The 27,582-nt window shown below is 36.8% G+C and overlaps 2 protein-coding genes across 4 annotated transcripts in view; one reads left to right on the forward strand and one right to left on the reverse strand.

The window, feature by feature from the left end:
- Positions 1–12,255, forward strand: part of LOC127660843 (nucleolar RNA helicase 2-like) — a 34,998-nt gene extending 22,743 nt beyond the window's left edge. For both annotated transcript variants that reach the window (XM_052151279.1, XM_052151280.1), the window contains exons 9-16: positions 6,790–6,939; positions 7,307–7,468; positions 8,410–8,529; positions 8,624–8,697; positions 9,018–9,177; positions 9,895–10,029; positions 11,105–11,149; positions 11,381–12,255. In XM_052151279.1, the coding sequence (XP_052007239.1) occupies positions 6,790–6,939; positions 7,307–7,468; positions 8,410–8,529; positions 8,624–8,697; positions 9,018–9,177; positions 9,895–10,029; positions 11,105–11,149; positions 11,381–11,605 (1,071 nt within the window). In that variant the 3' untranslated portion in view covers positions 11,606–12,255. The remainder of the gene's footprint in view (positions 1–6,789; positions 6,940–7,306; positions 7,469–8,409; positions 8,530–8,623; positions 8,698–9,017; positions 9,178–9,894; positions 10,030–11,104; positions 11,150–11,380) is intronic.
- Positions 12,028–20,844, reverse strand: LOC127660846 (interferon regulatory factor 1-like). 2 transcript variants are annotated; one of them, XM_052151286.1, is made up of 8 exons: positions 20,565–20,844; positions 20,256–20,355; positions 16,787–16,891; positions 14,685–14,768; positions 14,482–14,598; positions 14,347–14,399; positions 12,304–12,400; positions 12,028–12,162 (listed from the first exon to the last, which is right to left on the reverse strand). In XM_052151286.1, the coding sequence occupies exons 1-8, from the start codon at positions 20,649–20,651 to the stop codon at positions 12,080–12,082; spliced, it is 726 nt and encodes a 241-aa protein (XP_052007246.1). In that variant the 5' UTR covers positions 20,652–20,844; the 3' UTR covers positions 12,028–12,079. The 2 variants fall into 2 exon arrangements, with proteins under 2 accessions (XP_052007246.1, XP_052007243.1); XM_052151283.1 differs by having other exon boundaries at positions 16,712–16,891.
- Positions 20,845–27,582: the final 6,738 nt, after the last annotated feature.

The following is a 27,582-nucleotide window of genomic DNA, read 5'->3' on the forward strand; positions in this document are numbered from 1 at the left end:
CCTGGAGGGATGCCGTAATTTCACTTATTCCAAAAGAAGGAAATGATAAATTTGAATGTTGCAACTTTAGTCCGGTAAGCATGCTAAACCAGGATTATAAAATCTTTACACATATATATTGGCAAAACGAATAGAGGGACTTTTACCACAAATCATCAGCCTAGATCAGACAGGCTTTGTCCGCCAAAGACAAACTCAAGATAACATCAGACACTTAATTAGCCATATAACCATATAGAAAAAGCATTTGACTGTGTGAATTGATATTGGATGCATTTGGATTTCATAGTACTTTTATTAAAACAATTCAAGCACTTTACGAGCCATGACTAACCCCTTTGTTTTAGAACGAGGAACAAGGCAGGGTTGTTCAATTAGTCCTCTATTGTTTGCAGTTTTTATTGAACCACTGAGACAATGGATTATTCAAAATGAAAATATTAAAGGGATAGATATGAAGGGAGGAGAACAAAAGATTTCCTTATTTGCTGACAATGTATTGGTATACTTGTCTGACCCAGAACATTCACTTTTACATTTATTTTCACTTCTAAATCAATATGGTTCTTTCTCTGGCTATAAACTTAATGTCTCAAAAATGCAGGTTCTCAGTTTCAAGTACGGCCCCTCAAAGGACGTGATGACAAATTTTCAGTAACAAGGGGATGCAGAGTCCATGAGATATTTGGGTGTGAATATATATATATATATATATATATATATATATATATATATATATATATATATACAGAAAGATTTAACAACATTGTTCTCCATCAATTTCCTCCCTCTTAATCAAAAGGTCAAGGAAGACATAAGTAGATGGGACCTTATACCTCTTCTTAGTTTTGAATCTCGTATTGAATCGGTTTAAAGTACAATTTTGCTGAGACTGTTGTATCTCTTCCAGTCCCTTCCATTGGATCTACATGACCAACAATTTGGGGAGTGGGACAAACTTATTTCAAGGTACATCTGGCAAGGGAAATAACCTAGAATTAGATATCAGATTCTTCAATTGGCTAAAGGCAGGGGAGGGGTCGCACTCCCTTGTCTAAAGGATTATTATATCGCATCTCAATTAAGACCTTTTGATTTGTTGGTGTAATCTAGAATATGGAGCCAGATGGAAGGAGATTGAGGAGGCTATAATAGAGGAATTCCCAATTCAAGCTGTAATTTGGGGAAAGGGTGTTGCGGAATAAGGTAATAGGATTTGTTTACCACTTAAGTTATGGAATAATGTAATAGTACAAAATCATTTAAAAGAGGCTGTCAGAGTTTTGAGATGGTGTGCATATGACCCGGATTGTTTTACCTAATAGATTAGATGTAAGGTTCAGGAGGTGGGCGTCACTAGGCTTAACAGCATATTGTACTTTTCTGCATCAGGGATCCTTAAAGAGTTTCCAAAACTTGAAGATGCAGTATGACCTGAATAATAATGATTTTTATAGATTTCCATCTCAAGACTTTATAGGGGTCTACAACAAACAAAAAGTAACTCATTATATGTAAAACAAAAATGGGAAAGGGAAGGAAACTTAAATATAACAGAGGAGGAACGGGATAAGGTATGCGCGCTACAATGGAAAACTTCATGTTCCGCTTTATGGAGAGATGAGACTCATTATACTAAACTCACCAGTTGCTGGAGAATGTGTGGGTCCTTCAAAACTCATCATTATCATATATTCTGGGCTTGCCCAGTATTAAGCTTTTTCTGGAAGGAGGTTCATACAATTTTACAAAAAGTACTCCAGGTGGACATTACATTTAAATTGGAGACCTTGTATTTGGGAGCCCTGCCTTCAGGAAATACTACCTCTAATACTAGATATCTTTTCTGTATTCTAAGTGCAGCTGGCAGAAAAGGCATTACTAGAAAGTGGCTAAAACCAGAAATACCTACAATGGATGATTGGATTGACATTATTTATGATATATTTAGGATGGAAAGAATAACATTTTCTATTAGACTGCGACAGGAAAAGTTTTTGAAAATCTGGGAGAGTTGGATTTTATACATCACTACTGTACGTCCATCTTTTGTTTGATATGAATTTCTGTCCATCTAAAAAAAAAACAATTAAAATAGTTTTTTCTTTTTTGAGTGAATTGAACATTAGGAAGGCACACCCCAACATTCTAGTCCTATGAACTATATTTTGACTTTAATTTTGTGTTTTGTTTTCTATATTTGCATTTAATTTTGACTTTATTGATCCTTACTTGCATCTGCATCAAATATTGTTACTCTGCTTATTATTTTAGGTAACGTGTTTTTGAAGACGGCTGAGATAGATGAGGCTTCTAAGTCTTGTTACATTGACTATATTGTTTGTATGGATCTTTGTATATTTCAATAAAAAGATAATGAAAAAAATAACATACAAACTTTTTACGCAATTGATCACAATGCCACCAGACAGTAATAAGGAAGATTCTTAAGAAATGCAAGCTTGTAGTACCACCTGTTTACTCCAGAGGGCAGTAAGTGAAATTTCAGCTGTATGAGCAACACAGTTTATACAGTGAAGAAAACAACACTTCAGTAGGCAGAACAACACAAACATGCATTACGTTCTTGCGTTCAAAACACTTGATGGAGCGCAAATTCGATCTCAAGATGTGTTCTAAGTATTAAACTATATTTAATTTGACACAGTGACCTAAACATTTTATGTTTATGAAGCAATGCACCCGAGACACTACACAAGCTTGTCTGACGCAGGTGTAAATTGAGGGGTCCTTAAATAAGCCCTCATAATAAATCTCCAACTGATTGACAAATTCACTTGTGAAATGGATTGCTGTGAACTGTATGCCAATGATTGGCTTATGTTAAATATTATGATTTTAAACAATACATTGTATTCTAAAGCCACTTTTTGAATTGTCTAATCAATGATTAACTCTTCTGCCACAAGAATGTAATGCATTTTAATTATCTGAATATTTTTTATTTCTATATATATTGCAAATATATGTATATGGGAATAAATGCAATTAATTAATCGATTAAAAACAATTTCAGCGATTGACAGCTCTAATTATAACATGTTATAAATGCCTTTTTGGGTGGAATCAAAAACGCACTGATTTTGTGTGTCTCTCTTTAAATGCAAAACTTGGCCACTGCGTCTTCAGTGAAGACTTTTATGTTCACTTTTACAGCCAACAACAGAACACTTATGAGACATTCTTCTCCCTGTATCTGCTCCAGCACGGGAAAAATGGCAGACTGTGTGTAGATCACTCAGGGGAGGATCTATACTGCCCTACAAAGGCAAAACGCCGTAACATCATGTTTGGTCAAAAATGAGTTAATGTCATTTTTGGGGTATTCAAGACCTCCTTTATCATGTGAATAAATATCGTGAGTCAATTTGATTGTTTTAACGAGAAATTAAAGGGCTATGACAACCGTAACATCCAAAACCATACGAGAAACCACAGCAGAACGCCGTAACAGTTGTTAACAGTTGCTCTTAGCCTTCGTTCCGGCACGCTTAAGTTGAGTTAAGGTGTTCTGACTTTGTTTCGCCTGGCATCAAGAGAGATGTTACGGTGCCGCTGTGATGTTACTGTACTCTGGCTTTGTCATACTGTCAAAGATTACCGCTCTTTTATTGTCACCAAACCGCGTAACATACACACGACACATCTTTGAAATAAAGTGTAGACTGCCGACTGCTTGTTTGTATTATTACTCTGTGATAGCGGATGTGATAGGGGATGGTTCAGATCTGTAAATGTCAGTGACAGCCCGGAGCTTGCTAAATTTAATCCGTGTCACGTAAATTAGCGCTAACGTTGACGCTGACACTCGCCTCACATCAGATGCTGAAAACCAAATATTAAACACAGAGGCATCCTACCTTTCCATGCAATCCGATATAATCCGTAGAAGATATAATCCATAGCAATGCACGTCATCTGCTGTATCCACAACAATCCATACGTGTTTGAGCCATATTTCCTTCTTGCAGGTGTTCACGTCAGATTTTACAGCTGGTTATCGCTAATGTCCGTACAAAGTAGGCTAACCTAAATAGTAAAAGTAATTCCAACTTTTTTCGGTATACTCTGTCTATATTATCTCAGAATTAAAAAGTAGTAATCCAAGTCGAGTTCAGTTGACTGAGCATCTTGAGCAGTTTGGTGGCCCTTAACCCTTAACCCTTTAACTGTCACCCCTCCCCTTTTTTCGCATAGACATGAAAATCACTATCCAAACTTAAATGGTTGTATTTCAAGAATGCTTTGTCATATATACCTATGGACAAGTTGTGTTCCAAATTTTAGGTTGAGATCTCAAAAAATTAGCTTTCAGTAAGATTTTATTTGGAGCAGTAAAAAACTTGGAATGAGCAGTCTCTAATCTCTAATGTATTGGTCCAATGTTTAATTAATTATTACTCTATATCTTGCATTTAAATACATATACCTTTGTATTCAATTATAATTAAATTATCTTTATTGTGAAAATATTTATTGTATTTATTCATACTGTACATACTGTACTGCAAAGTAACTTATCTGTTATACTGTTTCACTGTGTTAGTGTTGCCGCACTATCCTGATCATTATAGCACTAAATAGGAACAACCAAAGGTCTTCTATATAATTTAAAACAAATACCATGATGACTAGACCTTGGTTAGGTGTTCTTATAATGGATGTAAGTATGGTGAACAGCAAGTAAATATTGATTATATGTCAGTTACTGACCTTTTGCCTTTGCATGACTCCTGATTTTTGGCACATGATACAAAGGCAGAGTACAGTAACTGCCAAACAAGGGTCAAAGGTCAATTTTGAGCTCAAGATTTTTTGCATACAAACATTTCTTCAGTATAGCAACTAGTTGTGAAATTTTGGGAGTCCTACCTATAATACTTTTGTCTGGACAAAACAGAAACTTTAAAGTCATTTTTCTCAGTTTCACACTCTAGTGAGTTAAGGTCTTTTGCTTTTGCAGGGCAGTATAATAATAGGGTGGAGTCCGTCACCAGTTGTGGGCGAGGCCTGATCTAACGTGACATCACTTTAGAGCAGAAACGAAAACCATTCATTTTGATATACTGTTTTGGATTAATAGGAATATAAGAAAGAGGAGCGGGTGGACTTTTAACAAACACCATGTAAAAGTGAATTTTGCATAATAGGTCCCTTTAAAGTTTAATTTAAATTCATCATAAAAATGGTGTGTAATCAATTAATTCTTAAAACTGCTTTATATATTGAAACATGCTTTTTTTGTAGCATGTATTTTTTTTCCCTGAATCTTCAGTTTCCGGATAAACTGTTTGTGTCATGGCCTAGTGTAATCATTGAAGACTTAGGTCACATCTGAAATTTCATCTCTTTCCACTGTCCTTTGACAAATTAAATTTAGGACACAGTTTTGGAGTGTTTGTATTTTAGACTTCTGGAGTTTGTGGTAATTTTGAAATGTTATGTTTAAAATTGTATTACTATGAAGCCCTTGAGTCAACTCTGTTGTTTTAAATGAGCTATAAATAAAGTTTCAGTTGAGATTAAAGGGCAAAGGGCATTATTTAATTATATAAATATTTAGTTTACATGTGCTGCATGGTTTACAGTAGATTAGTGCTCTACTTTGTCATCTCCTACAACATGAATGATTCTCAATGTAACACTGGTATTGTTACATCTTTTTTTTTTTTTTTTTTTTTGGTATCGACTTGATACCGAATACCAGTACTTTTGACAACACTACCCCCGACCCTCAAAAAGTGATAAAAGTAACCGGAGACTGTAACTGCATGCATTTGTTTGGACGTTTTTATTTGAATAAGAATGATATGAGTTTAGCGGGACACAAGCCCAATAATTTAAGTACTTTCTAAAGGCCCGGGGATGCTTAGTTTTTCCGCATTTCGAATCACGTCCGGCCAACCGCGTTGCCTTCCAAAGTATACTTTTCTGTATACCTGCAAACTAGTCGGCTTGATTTTGAAAATTATTTTATGCAGTGTTGGCTCTGAAGATTGTGATTTTATGCAGTTCTGTTTTGAAATAAAAACATTTTCGTGCAACAATTTAAATGCCCAATTCAAACAGTGTGCCTGAAAATGATTGCTCTTCCCTGCGTCCTGCTGTTAAAGGGATAGTTCCCCCAACAATGAAAATTGTCATTTTGCAAACCCATATGACTTCTTTTCTTCTTCTGTGCAACACAATAGGAAGTGATTTTGTGTTGTTTGCTGAATTTAATGCACGGGTCAAATTGCCTATTTTAATGACACTTCCAGGTGCTTTATTAAGCTTTAAAGTTTATGAAGTGGCATGCGGGTGAGTAAATAATGACCATAAATAAAATAGTTTGGGTGAACTATTCCTTCAGTGTCGTAACAAATGTTTGTTCACAATGATCTTTTGGGAAATTATGCAGTTTGTCAGATGTTAAATTATGTGAGGATTAAATAACATAAAAGGCACCAAAATATTACACTACCAAAATGTTAGAGCTTTCGATTGGAACGTCAGTTAAACAGCAGATGTGAACGGAGGAGAGTGTTCTAGCATACACAGATTTCCATGAGAAATATATAGCGCCAGCAGCTCTTTCAACAAAACATCAACAGCTTTCACACACTTTTCCATGTTCAGTTTTAGATACTCTGACAGATAGAATGTATTCCAGTTTATTTATGGTGCAGGGCTGACACGGTCCACCATTAGTGACCCATGTAGCATCAAAGGTGTGACGGATGGTCTTGTGCTCACTGTACTCTCACATGCTCTTGTTCTCACGTTCAGCATCTGGCGATCGCATGCCATTGGTCACAGAGAGCGTCGGTCATCGGTGATGTCATCCAGGTGTACAGTGGCAGTCACGGCCGAACCATCATCTTCTGTGAGACCAAGAGAGAAGCCACAGAGCTCTCCATGAACACCTCCATCAAACAGGTGCCTACCCAATGTTTTGTGGCATTTTTTTTGTTTTCCATAGTGACCTGCCATGTGGTAATGTATGTGTGCGTGTTGATTGTGGTTGACAGTGAGCCTCGTTTCTCCCAAGGTCATTTTTCTAGAGTTTTGTGTTCCTTGCCATAGTCGCCTTCAGCTTGCTCACTTGGTTTCTAAATACAATTATTATTGAATTACTTATTTTTAAACACATTTCACAATTGTACTTTAACTAATTACTCAATGATGACATTATAGACATTACAGTTTTATCTTCTGTTAATGCCTGATTTTCTATAAAGCTGCTTTGAAACGATGTGTGTTGTGAAAGCGTTATACAAATACAAATGTCTTGACTTATCTTCAGAGTGCGCAGACACTGCATGGTGACATTGTTCAGAAACAGAGAGAGGTCACGCTGAAGGGCTTCAGGAATGGCACATTTGAAGTGTTGGTGGCCACTAACGTTGCGGCTCGTGGTCTGGACATTCCAGAGGTGGATCTGGTCATTCAGTGTTCTCCTCCAAAGGTACAAGACACAATCACACTCGCTTGAGTACCTGGGTTGTTATTCAACATTTCACTAGATTTGACTTCTATTTCATCATTCATTTTTCATTGTGGCTATATAAATATATGGCTAGTTTTAGTGGTTCAGAAGTTATTTTGAAAATGGCTAGTTTTGTTTCTTTTTAGTTCAAGTATGAAGGCCATTTCACACAAAGTGATGAGAATACAAGCAAGCAAACCGGTTGATGAGCTGATCAGAAAATAAAAACATTCGTGACACTTCACAAATGAATTCGGTTCACCGTCAGGACAAGTTAGATCATCTAATCTGCAGTCTGAGAGGAGATTAGAAAGAATCAAGTGTAAAAACAATAACCTTGAGTCGCTGCTCAATACCCGCATTTCCACTATTAAGCCAAATGAGTGTGTGCCAGGGCCAGTTGCGTTCCCACTGTCACTTCCGGGGTTTCGTCGTGCCGCCTCTGGGCTTTCTCTGGGCCCACCTATTACCCTTGGGCCAAACAAGGCCAACAGGGGATTGAGGCCAGTTCTGTGTCAAAGGCAGAGTTTCGCCAAACTGCCTAGGTTGTATATCCAGTGCACAGCGATTCAGGTCTGGGGTAAGAAAATTACCACTCTGGACATCATGAGAGTTGCAGTCGGTGAGTTGTCAACGCTACCTCAGCTTGAGTTTCCCTCTTGCTTGTAAAATGGGTGGGTGATCTAGGCACCGCAGTGGTGTATTAAGGGCGGGTTTTTGGGCAACGCTGTGGCCCGATTGTGGGAATGCAGATCAATTTTGGTCTTGCAGCTCAATGTCTAAGGCTGTAGGCCCCTGATGGTCATTTGATGATAGCCCTGGCTCGCACTGGCCCAATAGTGGAAAAACGGCTACTGAATCTTTTTCTTCTGTAGATTAAAATCCTCTTTTAACAGCATTGTGGTCTGTTGTAAATGCAGGATGTTGAGTCTTACATCCATCGCTCAGGACGGACGGGCAGAGCTGGACGAACTGGTGTCTGTATCTGTTTCTACCAACGGAACGAGGAGAGCCAGTTGAAATTCGTGGAGCAGAAAGCGGTGAGACCCCTTCTACGGTTCATGCTACTGTCATCAGTTATTTCCTGAACACGTGATTAATGTGAGTTTGAATGCCTGTGTTTACCTACATCAGGGCATTGCATTCAAACGTGTCGGTGTCCCCACAGCCAATGACATCATCAAATCTTCCAGTAAAGATGCCGTGAGGTCAGACATTTATAAAACAAACATTTAATCTCAAATGTTGCTTTAAACGGTGACGAAAGAAGTTTAAATGTAAATGATAATGTTTAGAGGTTCAAAGTTCTTGTAATTTCATATAAGAATGAAACCTGATGTAAAATGTGTTGATGTTCTCATGAGCATGCTAGGATAGGTTGTTTGAGTTTTGGCTGTTGTTTAAATATTTGTTTTATGAGGTTGTTCAAAAGATCGGTATTGGACAAATTGTCCTGCAGTGTGAATCAGTCCTGCATCGTTTCACCCGTCAGTTTATTCACCCTCTTGTGTATTTTTATTTTTCGCAGGTTTCTGGACTCCGTCCCGGCGGCAGCAGTTGAATATTTCCGTCAGGCAGCGTGTGAGCTCATCGAGCAACGGGGGGCAGAAGAGGCGCTGGCCGCGGCACTCGCTCACATATCAGGAGCTACGAGTCTGGAGCAGCGATCGCTAATCAACTCTGATGCTGTATGTCACCCTGCACTCAGATCTGTATTTTAGCTCTCTGGATAGTCAATCATGGCACTGGTAACACTTTACAAAAAGGTTCTCTTTTTTAAATTAGCACTAGTAAATGCATAAGTATCATGCACTAGTCAAGTCAATGTCATTTGTATAGCACTTTTCACAATGCTCTTCATTTCAAAGCAACTTTACAGAAGGTCATGCTTTACTGTCCCCAGTGTGAACAGCTTAAGCCCCGAGTGAGCAAGCCGAATGTGACTGTGGCAAGATGTTTAGTTAGTGGAGAGAAAAAAAACACTTGATAGGAACTGGTGCCAAAAATGTTTTCTATATTTTTTTCTTTTTAATACAGTTTATAAAATGGAGTATTGAATTGTTCATGGGAAGAATTACATGACATCAAAACTACACAAGATCAGTTACTGAACGCTTGACAAACATAACACACTAATGATCCGTAACCAAAGCAGGTCTACACATCTACAACAGATGCTCTACACAACACACAGCTGCCTAGTACTCATTTAAAAGGAGTTGTGTGGATTTTATACAAAAAGCACACTATCTCCAGACTCTATACAGCCCGGATAAATACAGAGTTTAACTGAACAAAGAGTAATAGTTTTCTCATTAGTAAATACATTAACTGATCTCCGGGAGTTGTTATTACTATGACAGCCGTTATTAATGTTGTTTTCTGACTGTCACATGTTTTCTCAGGGATTCACCACAATGATCCTGAGCTGCTCTCAAGAAATGCATAACATGGGTTACGGATGGCGCGGACTGAAGGAACAGCTCGGAGAGGAAGTCGAGGGCCACATCAGTCGAATGAACTTCCTGAAGGGCAAGAAGGTGTGGCCTTCACTGTAATGAAAAACCTGATGCATTTATGTGATGAGATGTTTAGCAAGACTAAAAGGAGACTTTATGACAATGTCTTATAATCGAATTAGTTTTGATGTTTACTAAGATGACTGAAAGATGTACTGGGTACTTCAATGTTCCTTTTTAGGTCACATTTCACCCCAAAATCAAAAGACAAAACGTAAAAATGTGTTACATAAAGGTAGCGCATTTTTCTGACCATTTTTAAGATTTTTTTGCGTTGTGACTTATAGTAAACGCATTTTCTCCCCAAATTCTCATTGCTGAAAAATAAAAACTTTGTTACAGCGATATAGTTTCTGTAATACAGCAAAAATTCTATAACAGAAATGAGCATCACCTTTGAGAATGAAAAAACTAAAAACACTAGTCAGTTGTCTGGATATGTTACAGTAATGATTGAGATTTTGTTTTTGCATTATGGTAATGAGGGTTTAATTATCATGAAAAAAACCTCAGAATACCAATAATGTTAATGGTCCTTTTGATTTTGGTGTGAAAAATGACCAGAATATGTTTTTGTGAGATTTACACAAATTTCAGAAATATCTTAAAATAATATATATATATATATTTCAAAACAGAAAATGTACACCATCCATTGACAAAACTGTGGGTAGAATTTGACGTATTTTTATTTTATTATTATTTGAACAATCCCAAAATAGCCAAATGTCGGCGGCTATACAAGTCTGTCACTGAGACTGAATTTGCTGTTATTGACTAGTGATACCGATATATTGGCCGGGCCTAGTAATCTGACAATATTTGGCCAATGACAGTGTTTGCTTGGCTAATAAACAGTGGTGTGTCTTGTGTCAGTTTAAAAATAACATTTGTCAATGGATTGTAAACAAAGTTCATGTCATTTTAGTAAATATTGTATAAAATAAGTGTTTCACGTTAGAAATTGTGTATATTGGCCAAACTGTTTTGTAGATATCATTATTAGGAAAAAAAAAACCATACTGGTCGAGCACTATTATTGTCACATTGTTTCTGTGTGTTTGTAATGTCTCTGGGCTCTCTCTCTGTCTCTCAGGGAGTGTGTTTTGATATTCCAGCCAGTAAGCTGAAGGAGATTCAGGTATGAAGATCTGCTCTCGTGTTCAGAGTCGTTTGTAATGTGACTCTCCACCAACATGTCTGCATTTGTCCAAATGATTTAAGTTTTGAGTGTCTTCTTTCCCAAGCCACTTTGATTGTTTGAGTCGCTCTGTGGCATAGAGTTTCACAAATGGACGCTCGTCAACAGACGCATGACAAACAGTCAGAGTGTGTTTGTTTGCTGACTCGCCTATTTTCTGGGTCTCTGCAGGACAAATGGCAAGATGGCCGCCGCTGGCAGCTCACCGTTGCTACTGAACTGCCAGAGATGGAGCAGAGCATGCGTCAAAGTGGTGAACGGCCGGCCGGCGGGTTTAGCGGTCGTGGTGGAGGGGGACGCCGCTCGTTTGGTGGAAACTTCAAAGGCAAAAGTTTCAGCAGAGGAAGAGGAGGGGGTGGTCAGAAACGAAGCTTTAACCAAGCCTTTGATTACTGATTGTGTGTTGATGGACTGTCAGACTCTCTTGTTTTTACTGCCATTTAATAAATTCACTTTCACTCGTTTCTCGAGTGTTAAGACCATGAAATATGCTGATTGCTTTTACTTGCAAATGTGTTATTTATATGACAAATTTAGTTCGCGTTAAAGTGGTCTTACAACTAATAGTTATTTAAAATAGTAATTCATTAAAACATTCTTGTGAAAATTGTTACATTCATTTAATGAAGCAAATTTATGCAAGTATGGGTTCATGAATCATGAATGAGGCCTGGTTTTAATACGTGGACGCACAAAGAATACAAGTCAAAGGAAAATGTAGAAACAAATGAAGGGTTTAAAATCATTCAGAAGTTTCACGGTGCACTCCGTAGTGTCCATATGCTTTCTCTTCAATTGCACTACATAGATACAGATTAGATGAAAGAAGATTTGATGTATTCAGAATTGAGTCCCGGTTGCTCTGATATTCTAGTCATATTGAGCTGATGAGGTATTACAGTGAATATTACAGTCTGTGTGGAGGGAATAACCTGAACACGCCATCGTTTCACCTGAAATCAAAGATGTTAATGAATATTACAGTTTATGCAGCCATATATCTTTGTTTTATTAATTGTTATATACTCCCAGTAGTGTCTATTTTAGTCCTGACAATTATGTTTGCTGTAAATACAATAATATCTGAGTCTTACAGAGACAGTCCATCCACGTTGAGTTTGCTGGTCTCCAGCTTCTGTCACTTTCATATAATGGACTCCAGTGCTCAAAGTTTTTCAGATGGTCCACAATCTGCAGATAGAAGCACATCAACATTCATCTGATGCCTCAGTTGGTAACTAGTGAACTAGTTCAAGACAAACTTTGGTTGTCAGTCAGTTAAAGATGTGAATTAGAGTTTGATAGAGGATTTACAATTATGAATACAACAGCAGACTTGTGTTGAGTTTTCAAACAGAGTGTTTCTTTTAGCACTTTTCATTGGCAGCTCTAAAGATGAAGTCAATGTTGGCAGATAAACGTTTGACGGTGGAACTTCTGGGTTCTTTTGGCACCCCAGGAAAGAACTGCCAAGTGGTGCTTTGTTCAATTTGAGCTAAAAATAAACCAAAAAATATATATTTTTGTAGGGTTCAAACAATCCATTTCCTCCCAAAAATGGAATATTTGGGCTAATTTAGATGTCTAGCAGAATACGTAGATCAGGACAAACTAAGGATTTGACATATTTCACAGATTGTTATCGGGGTCTGCTCTAATAAGACATTTACATTTATTCATTTGGCAGATGCTTTTATCCAAAGCGACTTACAAAAGAGGAAACATAAGCAAATCATCTTAAGGAGACATTTGTACGAAAAGTGCCATACTAAGTTTTACTAGCATCAGAATGGTATACAAAACAGATTTAAGTGCAACAAGAATTGTTTTTTTTTTTTTGTGACTGGTTAAGTGCTCTTGGAAAAGACCAATTTTCCCCGCAGTTGATGTTAGTAGATTTGAACTTTTTATGAAGGATTCACTCCACAGATGGCAAATATGATCTAACAATGATTTTATACATGTGAACAAGACAGTACAATTTATTGTTTTCTGTATGTGAACCAATAATTTAAAGGTGCACTCAGTAAATTTTGTCTTTGTGTCATTTTGGACTTCCAATGATACCAAGTGGCTTTGATGCAGCATAATTTAAAATCAATAGTTTTCAGTTGCAGATGACATTGTAGAAATGTAGTATTCGCAATCAGCCATGATTACTTTAATAAAAGTGTGAAAGTGTCAAATAACACGACTGTTACCGAGATTAAGAGAGTAATATTCGGCTGGTCCTGTGATTCTATCTTGGACGCGCCCCCATGTGCAGACCCTCTCCATGTAGAATAAAACTGCTTTTATAAGGTTACTGATAAGACTGGAGTCTTCATTTTAATGTGTGTTCATTATTTCCTAAATGTGTTGCAAAATTATGTATTCACCGATCCAATACCAGTGCCATTTATTTTTTCGTAATACTTTTTTTTTAATATATATATATATTGTAAAAACACAAACCTTTAATTACACATTATTTCATTAAATAAAAAAAGAGCAAACTTTATTGTTAACTAGCCTGATAAATAATGCAGCAGAAAAATGAACAATATTGTAATTGTAGCTTAAACCTCCAGTGGAAAAGAAGCCAGTTCTCTTTGCACATTTGTTCCACATAGTATGTGGACTTGAGTGGATTCAGATCTCTTTTGTGTTCACTTTAGTTGTGATTGATAGGATATTAGCTCACATATTTTACATATCACTACTCTGGGAGCTGAAAGCAATAGCATATCATGAGCACAAGAAAGCATATTCTTGTGTCGGCTGCTATCAGTAAGTGAGGTTGGTTGTCTGCACAGCTGAAGTTGGGCTTACTGCTCTCTACTGACTGAGACTCGCAAAAACACAAAGGAAGTACTTAAAGCTTGAATTTCTCTGGTAAGAATATTCCTAATTACCGTCATGGGGCATGCTTAATTGTGTAAAAATCTGAGTTCAGCGTGTGCTCTACAGTAAAAACAGACTCGCCACTGAAACTGTAATTGTGCAGTATCTATTTGAATGATTTAAATATAGGTGCTCAAAGAAATATGCACTGATTTCCATAAACAGCCTGTAGGGATTAAAAAACAAACATTGTACAATAACAATATGTGGCTTTATAATAATATCTTTCAGAGGACATGTGCAGTCAAACTTACCTTCAGCACGGCTTGTGTCTGTTCATGCTCATCGCTTTTGGTCAGTTGTAGTCCTGTACAAATATTTAGTCATTTTAAACCTTAACTAATCTTAACTAGTGTCCAGAAACTAGTTTGTCTTGTGAGTTTTCTCACCCTGTGCTGTGGTGCTGATGTTTGATTGGTCCTCCTCAACACCTCTGGAGAGAAGATCTTTTCTCAGGACGTCAGCTTCGGAATGATCGCAATCGTCTGTGAACTTCCAGAAGTTCTCTGTTTTTACACAGGACAGATGTGTCTCAGTGTGGAAGTTAGTTTTTATATTTCTGCCAGTTATTAGTTAATATTTTAGTTCATACCTGTAAATCTCTCCAGTGCTGTGTTTCTTTGTATTGGTGGTGGAGGAGACTCTGATTTAATCTGAGAATCCAAACCTCTAATAGCTTACCAGAAACATCACATTAAAGAATACATCAAGAGAACATCTATATTTCTCTCTCTCTCTCTCTCTCTCTCTCTCTCTCTCTCTCTCTCTCTATATATATATATATACATCAATATTATTGAATCTTAATAACTTAATTAAATCAGGCTTTAGGACTCAGAACACAATTCATGTTCTGCACAATGTAAAGATGTCTTTTAATGTGCAGTACATCATGTGTTATAGATAATCCAGATAATGGAATCCCAGTTCATATAAGGTGTCTTAATTAGTATGTACTTAAAATGTAAATAGGTCTAATGCATACACTGGTGGTCAAAAGTTTGCAATAATGTACAGATTTTGTTGTTTTGGATGGAAATTGGTACTTTATTTCACCAAAGTGGCATTCAGCTGATCACGGTGTATAGTCAGGACATTACTGATGTTTAAAACAGCACCATCACTATTTGAAAAAAGTCATTTTTGATCAAATCTAGACAGCAGCGTCACTCCAACACCATATCCTTGAGTAATCATGCTAAATTACTAATTCGTAATAGAAAATCACTTGCTATCATATCAAACACAGATGAAAGCTATTTGGTTCGTTAAATGAAGCTTAACATTGTCTTTGTGTTTGTTTTTGAGTTGCCACATTATGCCACAGTATTGCCAAAAATGGCAAAAAAAGAAACTGATTTCTCTAGAAACTTGTCAATCAATCATTTTTTGAGGAATAAAGGAAACTATACAATGCTTGAAATTGCCAAAAAACAGAAGATTTCATACAAAGGTGTAACTACCTTCTTCAAAGACAAGACAACTGGCAAGACCTCCACATCTATGGCAAGTGCTACAGGAAGTGTGGTGTGAAAGGTCACCTGAGTATCTGGACAAACTGACAGCTAGAATGCCAAGGATCTGCAAAGCTGTCATTGCTATACGTGGAGGATTTTTTGATTAGAATACTTTGAAGTAGTTTAAGAAGTTCAGATTTTAATTTTTTTTTCAAATTGTATTAGGTATTGTTCATGTTATTAAATGGTCTGCACTTATATAGCGCCTTTTTAAGCCTTAACGGTATTCAAAGCACTTTACACTGTGACTCATTCACACATTCACACACCAATGGCAGCAGAGATGCTATGTAAGGTGCTAGCCTGCCATTGGGAGCAACTTGGGGTTCAGTGTCTTGCCCAAGGACACTTCAGCATGTGGAGTCGTGTGGGCCGGCATTCGAACCACCAATCCTGCGATTAGTGGCTGACCCACTCTACCAACTGAGCCACAGCCGCCGTATTAATGTCCATCGTGATCTGTTGAATGCCACTTTGGTGAATAAAAGTGAATAAAAGTACCAAATTCAATAAGAGCAAAATCTGTACATTATTCCAAACTTTTGGCCACTAGTGCATGTACTGTTTGTGTTGTTACACTGTACTTACATTTAAAGTAACTTCATGTAATCTGTAAGAACTCTGTTGTAGCTACTATTGAAAATATGATATTGTAAATCATAACATACTTAATGTATGTTTGTATTGTGTTGTCAGTTGATTAAAATAATCACGATTAATTTTAAGTGCTTAATTTGACAATCTATATACTTCTTTTTATGTCAAAATCTCATTTAGTTCCTAAGTTTAGTTCCTTCATGAAAAATAAAAACAAATGTAACAGTAATGTTTTATTAACGTTTTCCAAACAAAGACTTCCACAGTTATAAAGACAGAAATGCACTAAAACAGCACCAGTTCAAGTAACATTAAACATTTCCCAGTCTAAGTGGGAGTTTTACTAATTGAAAGGACATGTCCTCACATAGGTTGTGTATTCATTGCAATGGGAGTTTTGCAGAACATTTTGATATTTAACTAAAAACATAGTAGTTAAAGACACATAGATTAATATAAAGTGTGACTGGAAATAATTATTTCAGCAGGCTTTATGTGTAAATACCTCTGTGTCTCTTGAGTATTTTGCTGTGTGGCAGGAGAATATAAACTCTGAAAGCGTTGTGACCTTTCTTCATACTTTTATCTTGAAGTTCTTTGACGTCTGGCAGTGAATTGAGCGCACAGCGGAAGTTTGCTTTCCATGTCTTGGGGTCAGGTTTGTCTGTTCCAGGTTTATATCTCCCTACAATCCATGAGAGGAGAGATGATGTGCACATAATAACGCAGTGTGGCCATGACAGCAGAGCCGGTTTCAGTGTAATAATTCAGGGATGCAAACTACTCATCTTTCAGATAAAGTCACCTTTTTCTTTAAGCTAATTTGCCCAAATTGTTTGGTAAAAGTTTCTGCATTTTCCGTATTAAAATCACTTAAAAGACTTGCAATCTTAAACACTTTAAATGCAACAAAATGCAACAAACAAATACATAAAAAATATATATCTTGACTTTCCCACATTCTTCATTCTCATGAGTTTGAATCCCTGAATATTTGCCCAGCTGACAATTGTTTTTATTTATCATCATCATATAACTGCCTTTTTAAGTATTCTAAAATATATATATAGTAGTATTTAATTGTATTTGGACAGCTGGCATGTCCTGCGATGTGACATGCTATACTCTATCTATAACCAAACTGAAAATGATAAATAAGTCATTTATCTCAAAATAATTGTGACAATTTCAAAGATTCTCATTAGCTACATATATTTGTAACATTAAAAATGTCTTAAATATTAGATAAAACGGTCACACTTTATAGTAAGTGTCTTACTACTATGTAATAACATTAAAATACATACAATACAATGTAATTACAGTGTAACAACATGTTTTTCTGTACAATTCTGCTACTGAGGTTGAGATACTTGTAGGTTTAGCAGTAGGGATAGAGTTCGGGGTTAGACCCCTGTTGTAATCTACTCTTTCTTTTATTCATTCATGTCCATTTTAAACTGATATCTTGATGTTGATAACATGGAACTGTTGTGTGTCTACTTGTGGTAACACTTTAAATGAATGTTCCCTTTGTTAAGGGTTTATAAATGCATTTTAAATCATTGATATGTAGTTATAATACTACAAATATAAAGGGTGACTTTTATGCAATACTTGCCAAATAGTGAGCATTTTAACATACATGGTATAAACTCTTAAGTATGTTTATAATGTCACAATGATGCAAAAATAGACTATTATAGTGAAAGTAAAAGGAGGTATTATGTCATTGTGTTTATAGTAATTACTGTAATGTCTTGATTCACTTTTGACATCACGTGACAAAGAAAGTGATAACACAAGTATGGTGCTACTCTGAGTGCTGTCCAAGCTAACCTAGTCCTTATTACCCAAGTCCTCAATAAAACACTTTTCAGGTCCTCATTCTCATTGACAGCATATATCATATAATTTAGTCTGATGACCATTAAACCATACTGAACTTTATGTTAGAGGTGAGAGCAAGTCACACACGTTCAAGTCTCAAGTGCAGTGCAGACAAATCAAGCAAGTCAAGTCGAGTCCTGATGAGTTTCAAGTTAAGTCGAGTCAAGCCACAGTACTAAAATAAATAGAGGTTCATTTTTGAAATCTTTATTTTTGCTCTAAAAAGATTAACTTATATACATATACATGAATTGTATAACTGTAATGTGTTATACTATATATATATATATATATATATATATATATATATATATATATATATATATATATATATATATATATATTAGTAAATTGCGTTTATGTATCATGGGCATTTAAAAATACTCTGAATACTTCTAGAGACCTTATTATCTGAATTGTTTAGATTTTTAGAATTCTGGTTAAAATGTATAACACTGCATGTATGCTGTGTAAAAATGCGGTCAGATTTTCACATTAGCCAAGTTTCCATACAAAAGGGTGTGCGTGATGATGTCATGCCTAAAAAAACACTTTGTTGCATAAATTTTGGTTTATCGCAAAAGAAATCTGCCCTTAAGCCGTTTCCATACAGATATCCCTCATTTTTTTCCTCTGAAGTTTTGGTAAAATGGGGAGATTATTGAGACAATTCATTGAAATTAGCCAGTTTACCATCATTTTAATTTCACAAATAAAAGCAATCAGAAGAGGAGGAATTGTAATCAAAAAGGAACAGTTGCCCTTCTGATAGGATTTAATACTGGTCCTGATGTTGCACCTATCGCAGGTTGCCACTGGTTCCCACCCGAAAGTGGATCGTCATGGCCCTTTTCAAGCTGGCAACTTCCACCAATTAGCAGGGGAAACATTTGGTCTTAGTATAACGACCATCAATCGATGTGTATATGCTGTGTGCACAACTATTAAAGAAACAATTATGCAGTGTAATATCAGGGTTTACATATATGATACATTCCTGATATTCAACAGTTTATTTTGAACAATCATCTAATCTAAAGCATTGGCATCACAACTGCATTATGGCACGCATATTTATCCAGCAACTTTTAAAGATCAACTGAACTTGATTTTCATCTGAAATACATTTTTAGCTTCATAATGTAATTTACATTTTCTGAAGAAGCTCAGCAAATGCAATCTGAGGTTCAGCTTTATTTTGATGGGCTAAAACTTTTTTCGCTAAAACTCCTTGGATGGAAATGGCAGACGGGCTGAAAGTGGTGCTTATGGAACTGTAGAAATATAGCAGTTACCCTGGTAACGCCTGTACACAAAGCAGCCCTGCGCTTAGGATGAAAAGAAAATCCCATCGAAACATGAGATTAATCATAAATAATTTTTTAATTTACTGATAACCCTCAAACATTTGAACAGTCATTTTACATATTCATCTTTCTGGATAATGAAATGATCAGTAAATGATTTATTTGCCTTTCCTTGTGGTTTTTGATATGTCTGATGAAATTCAAGGTTGTGGTGGTTGTATCGGATATTCATACTTTTTTCATATGGTCCAATTTGAAATCTTTATATCCAGAGGAGATTATTTGGGGAACTTGACAATCATCTGTCATTTTGGCATAGATGCAGATCAGTGGTGCTGGCAGGCTTACATTTTTGCAGATTAATTAATTGATGTCGCAATATCTTTTTAAATGCATTTCATTACTGTTATAATAAGTTATTGAAAATAATAAAAAAAACTGCACAAGTCATTGTGCAGTCATTCAGTTCAAGTCAAGTCAAGTCTCGAGTCGCTGGTTCTCAAGTCAAAGTCAACTCATTTATGAGCCAGACTGGAGTTAAGTCATGTAACGTGAGTCCCCCACCTATGCTTTATGTACATTAATAAATGCTTCATATGTATCCAATTTACATATAGGCACATTTTCATAGGTTAGTTATGTTGAAAAAGAGATATTAAATGGCAATATTTAACAGAAAATGCATTAAAGTTACCCTGTTCTAACCAAATATATCATTTCCAGAAGTTAACTAAAATGTTAAAGATATGACATGATTAGAAAGCTGTAGGTCAGGACGCTTATGAAAATCATGGTCTTGGATATTCTCTCAGCTTTTGTGACTTTGCTTGTTCATGTTTTATGTGTTTTCACCTGTGTGAATTGCCCAGTTTCTGAACAGAGTCGCATCCTTGTCAATGTTCCATCCATGTCTGGCTGCATGTTTCCAGGGAATCTGGAAAACTCTTGCAGACTACACATGGCACATACAGTATATACATACATACTCAAAGAACCATATTTAAAAAACAATTATTGCAGTTAACTCATTTGCATTACACATCAACAGCACGTGATTGGGTTGAACTTCAGGGCAAATTTGAATCCTTGATTTAGTAAAGCAATCAAACAATATCAATTTGAACTGTTCTTTTAACAAGTCTCATAATTTGACGATCTTACCTCATCCAGCCACATGACACCTGGATATGTGCCCGACTCGATCTGTTCCTCTAACCATGGTCGCAAGCGCAGGCGTCCCTGATGCATCCTTTACTCCAGTGGAGCAGAACTCTGATTGAATCGCTGTGCTGATTTTGCTCCAGTTGCCTTGATCTTTGTTTTTGTCTTCAAAACAAGTGCATCATCGGCTTCAAACAGTCAGTAATGAAGATAAACCCACTACTGAAATCTGTGTCAGTGTCACTTCAGTGAATTGTGCGATGAAAACACAATCTCTTCCCCCACGTTCACTCGAAAGAACCTGCACCAACAGGTTTGGATGGTTTCAAACTGCAAGAGAATTTCTGTGGTACTAAGGGACCAAACATACGCCCCGCCCCCACTATAGTTCAAAGCAAACAAACAGATTTCATTTCATTACACTAAAACAAGGAAAAGTCTGAGAAGAGAACAGTATATTAATGAATAATAAATAATCAATGGCAGTAAAAGTAATTTAAAAAACCCTCACTAATAACCCTCTTAGTGTAGGTAAATACTTTTCAATGTTACAGTGACGGATGATTTGAGATATCTAATTATAATCAGTGGTGTATTTTTTGTAAAGTTGGTGAGTCACTCTTTGCTTCGCCCTGTTTCCTGTGAACTTTAATGAGCAGTTGGTGCATCTCAAGTATTTTCCAAGGAACAAGTATCAGTGTGACTCCTTATGTCAGGTCAAGTACATAGTTATAGGAAATTCAATAAATAAGAAATAAATATCAAAACAGTTTTTAAAAAAGTTCTAGACGTTGCATTTCTAGATGTTGCATCTGACTCATTAAGGCAATGCCATGTATGAAACATCAGTTTATACAGTAAAATATCTGATTAAAAACTGTGTTCAAGTTATGAAATGATATAATAGTTATATGAATTATGATATATGGTACAAGGGGAACAATTATAATGGCTGGCACCTGTAGCTTTGGGAGGGAACGATAAGGGCTTGGAAAGACACCTATAGAGAGATATACAAGTTCTATTTTGGGGGTTATGAGACTTATTTTTACTGCAGGGCTTTTTGCAATGAATGGCATTAAACACAAACACAAGACAAAGTCCTTTGAGAAATTAACACTAGAAATAAAATGAATACAACACGAGAAATGAGAAATGTAAGTATAGCGTGCTGCACACACTACACAGTGTACAATAAGTGACATAAGAGTATGACTTTCAACAAGAGGAAGTACATTCCTACAAATTCCTGATGTGAATGTGAGCAAAAGCTCTTGGGGAAACCTGAAGAGTGACAATCATTCTAATCAAACAACACTGAACAACAGCTTCATATAAACATGAAGAATAATCATCATAAGGACAACACAAATGAACTTCATCCTCATGCATCACTCACTGCAGTTCTGCTGCTCTCCATGAGAACGTGTGTAAATTAGTAAATATATAAAAGATTATTGTAAACACTTTTTTGAACAAATACAGAATAAATGATTTTTGTGATTTCACAAGGGCATTTGTAAATGAATGTGTGTTAATAAGAACCGTCTTTGTCAGGGCTGTGGCCTGATGGGTAGTATGCATCACTGATCCATGGTGCTCATGTGGGCAATGTGAATTTGAATCCAGCTTCCAACATGTGCGAACCAAGTATCGGCCTCCTGCCCTATTGATACATCCCTATAAATTCTGTAATATTGCTGTTGTGTTTATGTTTTCATGCTGTTTAGACAGATCCCCCAGCATGAGTTTCTTTAATGCGCGCTGTAAGTAAAAACAAAATGTACTTTACTTTTCACCGCAGATACACTGACCATTATACACTCACCAGCCACTTGATTACAGTAGGTACACCTGTACATCTACTTATTCATGTGATTATCTAATCAGATAATCATGTGGCAGCAATGTAATGTATAAAATCATGCAGATACAGGGCAGGAGCTTCAGATAATGTTCACATCAACCATCAGAATGGGGGAAATGTGATCTCTGTTCAATTAGCAACGTCAACAAAATAAATTGTCTACAAAAATGTAACATGAGATCAAATTAAACTCGTATAATGGTGCGTGAGAGCAGCACTTCAGCTCGCGTGTGATTCAGGACAGGAAAAAGACACGGCTCACAGTCCAGGCACACTCTAAACCTTCCAAACTGTTTCAGGTGAACTAGATCAGAAGTTATGAGGAAATTATACATAATTACAAACTAAGAAAAATACAGAAGCACTCTCGTTGGGGAATAAGCGGCGCTGGAGCTGCCATTTTTTATGTTGAAAATCTAAAATATTTAAAACAAGATACATTTACATGAAAAGCTACATAAGACATTTAGACTTGATAATATACAAAAATACACTTATAATCAAAATACACTTATATTCAAGAGGCATTCTCTGAAAGAAAGTCTAAATATCTTCTCAGGTTCTTCTCAAGTAAATGTATCTTGTTTTAAGGATTTTTATACAATTTTAATTAGAAAACAAGACAAAAGTAAATTTTTTTACTGAATTAAACTTAATACAAACAAATCCTTGAATTATGTGAATATCATTTAGAGGATTTTTTAAAAAGATGATTTTGTTCTCTTTATTGTTAGTAAGCATGTTTCATACAATCTTTTAAGTCAAGGCACAAGCTGAATAGTCTTTAATTAGTTGCAATAATCCCAGAATATTCTAATAATTATTCTAATAATATTTAGATTAGTTGCAGCCCTATTTAGATGATGGCATGATTGTTGGTGCCAGAGAGGCTGGCATGAGTATTTCTGTAACTTCTGATCTCCTTGGATTTATTCATGCAACAGTCTCTAGAGTTTATTCAGAATGGGGTGAAAAACAAAAAACAACCATGAGTTCAACCAGTTCTGAGGATGAAAACTCCATGTTGATGAGAGAGGTCAGACTGGTTCAAGCTGACAGAAAGACTACGGTTACTCAGATAATCGCTCTGTACAATTATAGTGAGCAGAATAGCTTCTCAAAATGCACAACATGTCAAACCTTGAGGCGGATGGGCTATAACAAGTCAAGTAATTTGTATTTGTATAGTGCTTTTCACAACACACATCGTTTCAAAGCAGCTTTACAGATAATCATGCTTTAAATAAAAACGAAACTGTAATATCAATAAAGTCTTAGAGTCATCGTTGTGTAATCGTACATTTTATGTGAAAATAAATAATTAAATAAAAATAGTATTTAGAACCCCAGTGAGAAAGCCAAAGGCAACTGTGGCAAAGAACACAAAACTCCATAAGTTTTGGTTAGGGGAGAAAACTAACCTTGGGAGAAACCAGACTCACTGTGGGGGCCAGTTCCCCTCTGACTAAACAGAATGAATATAATGCCAATATTAGTTATTTGTGTACAGTGCAAGTCATGGTTTAAAATTTGTGAACTAAGTAAGTGTAAAGGGCCAGTGTTTAAACAAAATTTTGTATGAACTTTAAGATTAATGACTTGTGTCTAAATTCTGGATTAACTGCAGAAGTTTACATTTATGAATTTTCCTTTGTTAGTTGGCTAATAAAGGCTTATGTTGGCAATTAATTGATAGTCTATGTATACCATTTCAAGAGCGTAGTCCATCAGTAAACAAAGGTGTTGCAGGCAGAGATCAATGAGGTGCATCACAGTTCAGCCGGCAGGTCATTTCGGTGAGGTTTGGTGGTGTCCATCCTAAATCCAAGGTTCACTGTCTTGGATATGTTCATCCTATGAAGTCCATTGTAAAAGACTGAAGTTATGTCTGGCTACCATCGGCAGTAGTTTGTCTAGAGAGAGACGTAGCAGTGGAGTCTGACACCAAGTTGGAAAGGAGCTGGATCTTGCTGGTTCTGGTGACCATGGGATATGAATCACAAGTTTGAGTCAGGGATACAAATATAATAATATTAGTGTAGATAACATTACATTTTATGATAAATATATCATGAAATGATATATTATGATAACTGTTTCTGATTCTAGCAGATCTAAATAAAGCTGCCTAATTGTGAGTTGATGAATAAATTAAGTGTATGCCTGTCTAAATAGATGAGTCTTTAGTCTAGACTTAAACTGAGGGAGTATGTCTGCATCTCGAACAGTGTTAGGGAGACTGTCCCATAATTTAGGAGTCAAATATGAAATGGATCTACCTCCTTTTGTGGATTTTGATATTCTAGGATCTATTAACAGGCCATTTGCGATCGTAATGACCGTGATGGAATATAGCGTGGTAGAAGGTCACTTAAGTACTGTGGAGCTAGACCATTCAAATCTTTGTATGTAGTTAACAACATTTTTTAATTAATATGAAATTTAAAAGGTAGCCCCATTGCAACGATGATACAATGGGGCTAATATCATCATATTTCTTGGTTCTAATCAGCACAATGTCTGCTGCATTTTTAACCCATTGAAGTTTATTTATTGAACTTGCTATACGTCCTCGTAGTAATGCATTACAATAATCTAGTTTTATGAATTCATTTTTCGGCATCAGCAACAGAGAGCATGTGTCGTAACATAGCAATATTTTTGAGGAAGAATGCTGCTGTTCTACAAATACTGGAAATTTGATTTTCATAGGACAGATTGGTATCGAACATAACACCTTCACTGTAAGTTCTTCACTGTAGAAGATGATGTAGCAGTACATCCATCAAGAGTCAAATTATATTTTAACAGCTTATTTTTAGAGGTTTTTGGTCCATACCTCTGTTATTATTTATGAGGTTCTGAAATTACAGGAGATACCTCTTTTAAGAGCTTAGTTGGAATAGGATCTAACAAACATGTTGTGGCTTTTGATGTTTCGATAAGTTTTGTTAGCTCTTCATGACCTATGACAGAGAAGGATTGAAGTTGCATGTGGGGAAAATTATGAGACACTGTTTTCTGAGGTGCTATGACAGATGATTGCAAAATTCCAATTTTATTTCTGATTATTTCAATTTTATCTGTACAGAAATTCATGACGTCATTACTCTTGTGCTGCGACCAGAATATCTGGTTCTGTTGAGGCTTTATTCCTAACCAATTTAGCCACAGTACTGAATAAACATCTAGGATTGTTGTGGTTATTTTCTATGAGTTTACTAAAATATGCTGACCTGGCAGCTTTTAGTGCCTGTCTGTAGCTACAGACACTATCCTTCCATGCACCACGAAATACTTCTAATTTTGTATTTTTCCACATGTGCTCCATTTTCCGAGCTGCTCTCTTGAGACCATGAGTGTGATAATTGTACCATGGTGCAGGCCTTATTTCTTTACGTTTCTTTAATCGAAGTGGGGCGAAAATATCAAGAGTGCTAGAGAAGACTGCATTTATATTTTTTGTTATTTCATCAAGTTCTTCTGGGCTTTAGGGTTTATTGAGTGTATGAGATAGATCTGGAAGATTATTAGTGAAGCTATCTTTAGTGGTCGAAAGAATAGTTCTACCTGAACGATAGTATGGTGTAGATTGAGTAACATTAGCTGATTGCAGCATACAAGCGATGAGGTAATGATCCGAGATGTCATCGCTCTGCTGCAGAATTTCTATATTATCAACATTAACTCCATATGACAGAATTAAATCTAGCGTATGATTATGGCGATGAGTTGGTCCTGTTACATTTTGTCTGACTCCAAGAGAGTTGAGAATATCGATAAATGCTAATCCCAATATATCATTTTCATTATCTATGTGAATGTTGAATTCACCAACAATTAAAGCTCTATCTACTGTAGATCTGATAAAAAAATGAGCAAATTCACCAAGGAAATCAGAATAAGGCCTGGGTGATCTATACATTGTAGACAGAAATGTTTTATTTATATCTGACGGTGTCACATTAAGCATTATTAGTTCCAAAGACTTATATTTATATCCTGTCCTCTGAATAACACCAAAAACTTCACTGTAAATTGTGGCAACACCTCCTCCTTGACTTCAGACGAGGCTCATGTTTATAAAAATAACCTGGGGGAATAGATTCATTTATCCATCCATCCATCTTCAACCACTTATCCGAAGTTGGGTCACGGGGGCAGCAGCTCCAGCAGGGGGCCCCAAACTTCCCTATCCCGAGCCACATTAACCAGCTCTGACTGGGGGACCCTGAGGCTTTCCTAGGCCAGTGTGGAGATGTAATCTCTCCACCTAGTCCTGGGAGATCTCCCGAGATCTCCTCCCAGCTGGACATGCCTGAAACACCTCCCTAGGGAGGTGCCCAGTGGGCATCCTTACCAGATGCCCAAACCACCTCAACTTACTCCTTTCGACGCAAAGGAGCAGCGGCTCTACTCCGAGCTCCTCATAGATGACTGAGCTCCTCACCCTATCTCTAAGGGAGAAGCCCGCCACCCTTCTGAAGAAGCCCATTTCTGCCGCTTGTACTTGCGACCTAGTTCTTTTGGTCATGACCCAGCCTTCATGACCATAGGTGAGGGTAGATCGAGAGCTTTGCCTTCTGGCTTAGCTCTCTTTTTGTGACAGCGGTGCGATAGAGCGAGTGCAATACCGCCCCCGCTGCCCCGATTCTCCAGCCAACCTCCCACTTCATTGTCCCCTCACTCGTGAACAAGACCCCGAGGTACTTGAACTCCTTCACTTGGGGCAATACCTCCTTCCCTATCCGGAGTACGCACTCCATCGGTTTCCTGCTGAGAACCATAGCCTCAGATTTAGAGGTGCTAATCCTCATCCCAGCCGTTTCACACTCGACTGCCAAGCGATCCAGTGAGAGCTGAAGGTCATGGACCAATGATGACATGAAGACTACATCATCTACAAAAAGCAGCGATGAGATCCCAGTCCACCGAACCGCACACCTTCCCCACCCCGACTACGCCTCGATATCCTGTCCATGAATATCACAAACAGGATTGGTGACAAAGCGCAGCCCTGGCGGAGACCAACCCCCACATGGAACAAACTCGACTTAATGCTGAGGACCTGGACACAGCTCTCGCTTTGGACGTACAGGTATTGGACCACCCTAAGAAGGGACCCCCTCACCCCGTACTCACACAGCACCT

The sequence above is a fragment of the Xyrauchen texanus genome, chromosome 20 (assembly GCF_025860055.1).
Source record: "Xyrauchen texanus isolate HMW12.3.18 chromosome 20, RBS_HiC_50CHRs, whole genome shotgun sequence".
Lineage (NCBI taxonomy): Eukaryota > Metazoa > Chordata > Actinopteri > Cypriniformes > Catostomidae > Xyrauchen > Xyrauchen texanus.